We start from the raw sequence: 4,760 nt of genomic DNA, 5'->3' as shown, positions 1-4,760 counted from the left end.
AAGAGGTTCTATATTCCATTCTAAAAACCTACATGTTTTGCCAACTAGTGGTTGATTAGATCTAATCTACCCTGAAATATATGCAGGAGCAAAAAGTTGACCCTTATTCTAACCCTAGTATTACCAATAGAATCCATGTAGATTTAAAACTTTTTTTTTGTCAGTTCCTTACAATGAGTGTTGTCACAAGTAAACACATAAAGTTACTCAATATGGCACGATATGGGAACCTTCGGTATATAAAAATAAGTTGAAGGTTAATGAAGAGTAAATATCAATATCATAAGATAAAATCTTCATCACTGAGACTATAAGGACCAATTAACTATCAAAGTTTATTCAGTAATAATGTAACATTATTAACTAGCAAAGACCTGCAAAACATTTGAGGTTAAATTAGTATCTTTATTGCAATATTACGTCTTTAAATACAGGATTTATATAATAATAGAAACGAATTCTAATCACAGACGCTGAAATCTACAAGTCCAATTGTCTTTGGCCTAACATTAGTTAAGCCTTTATTTAATACGGCCTATATTCGGTAAAGAGATAAATTAACATTGTAGCTTGTGTACGTATTTTGCTTTAGTTTAGTTAGGACTGAAAAATCTACAAGTCCACTTGTCTTAGGCCTAACATTAGTTAAGCCTTTATTTAATACGGCCTATATTCGATAAAGAGATAAATTAACAGTGTAACTTGTGAATGTTTTTTTGCTTTAGTTTGGTTAGGGCTAAACTTTATCGTACTTAATATTATCAATAAATAAACTTATAACGTTATTGTACAACATAACGTTAGGCCTTTTCTAAAAAAAAATTGATAAATGCGGGCGTATGTGCATTTAGATAGTAAGGTGCACGCGCATTTTTAGGACAGACGAAAACTGAGTATTATTATAACAGATTAAACATCCTGAAATGTCAACAACGTGAAAGCTGTAGTGGGAAACTAAATTTATTTCTTGATTGAGATTTTTTCTCCCCTAATTTGTTCTTTCATTGAATGGTGGCGCTTCACACAATCTCACCAATCAGTACGTGCACTAGTTCAAATGCAATAAGTATTGATCATAGTCTTCCAGTGATAAATTCTCCACTTCCGGTCTTCAATCTATTTCTCTCGATTCTCTGTTCGAGTCTCTCTCTCTTTCTCCGAACTTCTCGTCATTTTTTATGCATCTCTCAAGTTACGCGGGAATATGTTCAGAACATTCATAACAATATCAATTACGTAACTTGTAGAATACGAAAGGAAAGAAAATAATGTATTCTAAATTGTGCTACTTGTAGTAATAGTACTCATTTTTAAAATTTAAATTTCAAACACCATATATTGATTTTAAGATTTCTTTTAAATGGAAATTTCAAGATCTAAGAGAGCAACTAACCTTTTATCAGCATGTCTAAAAGTCTTTTAATTGAGAAGAGACTACACTGAAATATGTCAGTAGCTCCACCTGGCGGTCTTACTCCATATACCTAACTGTCCGACTCAAAAGGTATAGATAGAGATTATTCTGAAATATATCAGTAGCTCCACCTGGCGGTCTTACTCCATATACCTAACTGTCCGACTCAGAAGGTATAGATAAAGATTAGCTACTGATATATTTCAGAATAATCTCTATCTATACCTTCTGAGTCGGACAGGTAGGTATATGGTGTAATTCGCCAGGTAGATCTACTGACATATTTCAGAATAATCTCTATCTGTATCTTCTGAGTCGGACAGTTAGGTATATGGTGTAAAACCGCCAGGTGGAGCTACTGATATATTTCAGAATAATCTCTATCTATACCTTCTGAGTCGGACAGTTAGGTATATGGAGTAAGACCGCCAGGTGGAGCTACTGACATATTTCAGAATAATCTCTATCTATATCTTCTGAGTCGGACAGTTAGGTATATGGTGTAAAACCGCCAGGTGGAGCTACTGATATATTTCAGAAGGACAGTTAGGTATATGGTGTAATTCGCCAGGTGGAGACTCAGAAGATACAGATAGAGATTATTCTGAAATATGTCAGTAGATCCACCTGGCGAATTACACCATATACCTAACTGTCCGACTCAGAAGGTATAGATAGAGATTATTCTGAAATATGTCAGTAGATCTACCTGGCGGTTTTACACCATATACCTAACTGTCCGACTCGGAAGGTATAGATAGAGATTATTCTGAAATATGTCAGTAGATCCAGCTTACTTAATGTTCCAAAATGTCCCAGTAATAAGAAATAGAGCATTTACTCAAAGATGTCAGGAACTCTGGCTTACTTATTGTCCCTAAATGTCTCAGTAATAAGAAATAGAACATTTACATAAAGACGTGAAGAGCCCTAGCTGGAGCTTACTTAGTGTCCCCAAATGTCTCAGTAATAAGAAATAGAACATTTACATAAAGACGTGAAGAGCCCTAGCTGGAGCTTACTTAGTGTCCCCAAATGTCTCAGTAATAAGAAATAGAACATTTACATAAAGACGTGAAGAGCCCTAGCTGGAGCTTACTTAGTGTCCCCAAATGTCTCAGTAATAAGAAATAGAACATTTACATAAAGACGTGAAGAGCCCTAGCTGGAGCTTACTTAGTGTCCCCAAATGTCTCAGTAATAAGAAATAGAACATTTACATAAAGACGTGAGGAGCCATAGCTGGATCGTACTTAATATCTCCAAATTTCTCAGTAATAAGAAATATAATATTTAATGAAAAATATCAGGAGCTCTGGATTACTCAATGTCCCAGTACTAAGAAATAGAGCTTATATTGAAAAACGTGAGGACCTTACTGTATGTTTCTACGTGGTCCTCACGGAGGAGATACAATATAACGCTACGAGTGTTGGTGAAAATGATGTTCTAAACTTCCAGTTGAAAAATATTGTGGCCCCTAGACAAATCTAACTTCCAGTTGAAAGATATTGTGGCCCCCTAGACGAATCTAACTTCCAGTTGAAAGATATTATGGCCCTCTAGATGAATCTAACTTCCAGATGAAAGATATTGTGTCCCCTAAACAAATCTAACTTCCAGTTAAATTACTGTTTACATTGAGTTTCATTCTGTTACACGAAACTTTCTCGATCGTCAAATTTCATAAGAATTCTATGAGCAATAAAGATGGTTTATGACAGTGTTTGGTTTAGAAAACGAAACAAAAAAACTCATTCTTCATACGTGTGTGTGTGGCTATTGTCCTCAAATAAAAAAAAAGACACATTTAAAGATTTCACGTAAAAAAAAACACTAAACGTAAACAGCGACACAACTATTTACAAAAGCTTTTCGTGATCCTCCAAGAGAAACTATGAGTAACAGAGATTCGAATTTGAGCTCTGGTAGTAAGCCTAACGTCAGATATCCGGTTACCTATCACTGCAGTCTCAGACGGCTCCAGCGGTAAAAAAAATAAAATAAAATAATAATAATAATAATAAAAATAAAACCTTATCATTCAGGACCACGTTTTAAGTTTTGACAGAACTTTTCAAGTCTGTTAGGCTCTGACGGGAGTGGTTGTCGGTCCATAAGGTATGAGATTTTCCAAGAACCGCCTTCCCAGGTTTATGATGTTCATTGGCGTTCTGTGATGACGCCAACAAGGGCGGGAGATAGGGAGGCCGAGTTATTTTCAAGCCTGACAGCCCTCACTTTTAGGATCTGAGCATGTTAGCTCGCTTTTGGATAGAAAGTGCCGCCCGCCGATATAGTTGCACGCTATTTTGTCGAGGCGTACTCCATACTCGTCGTTCTGTGAGTACCAACGAAGACTGTACAGTCACGGTTCTTCGCTGGTCGAAAAAAAAAAAACAGTACGAAATCAAGCAGTGTATAAGACGAGTTCAGGTGTGTGTTATTCTCCCAATTAATTTTACCTTGTTTCAAATAAATTTTTAAACAAGAGCAGAATTGTAAGACGGTAAGCTTCAGTGACTCTTATGAAACCCTTCTGATTACCGCTAATTACAATTTCCCAAATTTTAATGGAGTATACGCTAAACGTCCCTGGAAGCCCGCATCTCGGCATTACTCCTAGTGAAACGGGTGTCTTGCCCCTGCTGACCTATGATGACAAGCTTGGGCCATCCAGTTTTGCAGGCGTGGGGGAGAACACTAAACGGTTTACCGTCAGTCACCTGCTGGACCTGGAGGACACTTACCCGGGGATAGAAAAAAGCCGTGGGAAACGAATGCAGGTGGACCCAGAAGATATTCCGCAGGGCTGTGGTAAGTACGATATCAGAATAACATTGTCCTTGATCCAGGGCAGGTGCTAGGGAGGTATGGGGGACAAGCCCCCTGAATTTTTTTGTCGGTACCCCCAACCTAATATCGTCTATTAATTTTAGACTTATATTAAATTTGACCCCCTTTACGTCTCATTTGCTACTTAGTTAAAAAAAAGCTCGAATCGAAACCGTCTTAGTCAAGTTTGACTTATGCTAAAGTTGATGACAGACAAAATGCTTACAAGATCCTATTGTTTTTAGTGCATAAAATCATTGTCTGCTATGATATTTGACATGAGGGATCGCAGCTTGTGTTGAGTGTGGTCTCTGATTTATCATTAACACTCTTGTAACCGGTTAGTTATTTATTAGTCACGAAACATTTTTTTTATCAGAGACCGGTCAGTGAAGACACGAGTTTGGTAACTAGGATAAAAACCTACATCTATGGATAGATTATTTTCGTATTAACACTTAAATAGTTTTAAAAAAAATTATGTAATTTACAATATAATATATTTTAGTTC

General features: G+C 36.4%; 1 protein-coding gene across 1 annotated transcript in view; it reads left to right on the top strand.

Moving 5' to 3' along the window:
- Positions 1-4,082: 4,082 nt before the first annotated feature.
- Positions 4,083-4,760, top strand: part of LOC111087246 (paired mesoderm homeobox protein 2-like) — a 31,177-nt gene continuing 30,499 nt past the window's right edge. The window contains exon 1 of the mRNA XM_022393241.1: positions 4,083-4,231. Coding sequence (XP_022248949.1) covers positions 4,195-4,231 — 37 coding nt within the window. The 5' untranslated portion in view covers positions 4,083-4,194. The remainder of the gene's footprint in view (positions 4,232-4,760) is intronic.

This window comes from Limulus polyphemus, unplaced genomic scaffold (genome assembly GCF_000517525.1).
Source record: "Limulus polyphemus unplaced genomic scaffold, Limulus_polyphemus-2.1.2 Scaffold1922, whole genome shotgun sequence".
NCBI lineage: Eukaryota > Metazoa > Arthropoda > Merostomata > Xiphosura > Limulidae > Limulus > Limulus polyphemus.
This window is presented reverse-complemented; position numbering and strand designations above follow the sequence as displayed.